At 61.1% G+C, this 435-nt stretch overlaps 1 protein-coding gene across 1 annotated transcript in view; it reads right to left on the bottom strand.

Annotated features, from left to right (window-relative positions):
- LOC108804151 (transcriptional regulator ATRX-like) overlaps positions 1–344 on the bottom strand; it is a gene marked incomplete at its 5' end in the record, with an annotated part of 4409 nt that extends 4065 nt beyond the window's left edge. Inside the window, one exon of the mRNA XM_018575911.1 lies at positions 167–344. Within this exon, the coding sequence (XP_018431413.1) occupies positions 167–344 (178 nt within the window). The remainder of the gene's footprint in view (positions 1–166) is intronic.
- Positions 345–435: the final 91 nt, after the last annotated feature.

Below are 435 nucleotides of genomic sequence, written 5' to 3'. Positions count from 1 at the left end.
CCGCCCCCACAGCGGCCGGCACACGCACACACAGCGGCCGTCACACGCACACACAGCGGCCGTCACACGCACACACAGCGGCCGTCACACGCACACACAGCGGCCGTCACACGCACACACAGCGGCCGTCACGCGCGCAGGGTGCAGACTACATGCGGTACAGTACCGGGGTCCACCAGCGTCTTCTGGTAAAGTTCCTTCAGCTTCTTGCTCTTCACGTTCCTCCCTTGTGTCAGGTTTCTGTACATTTCATATCCCAGAACCAGAACTCCGCCGTTGTCATGCCAACGCTGCATCATATACCCGCGTTCCTGCGGGCGCTTTATCGTGGCCAGTTCCGTCACCTGATAGGAGGAGAGACGTTCAGTGTGCTCCCTACACTCCGATCGCTGCTCCCTACACTCCGCTCCCCTACACTCCCCTACCTGCTCCCCA

Source organism: Nanorana parkeri, unplaced genomic scaffold (assembly GCF_000935625.1).
Source record: "Nanorana parkeri isolate BGI_ZX_2015 unplaced genomic scaffold, ASM93562v1 scaffold5511, whole genome shotgun sequence".
Taxonomy (NCBI): domain Eukaryota; kingdom Metazoa; phylum Chordata; class Amphibia; order Anura; family Dicroglossidae; genus Nanorana; species Nanorana parkeri.
The sequence above is the reverse complement of the archived record's forward strand: the minus strand, read 5'-3'. Positions and strand labels throughout refer to the sequence as shown.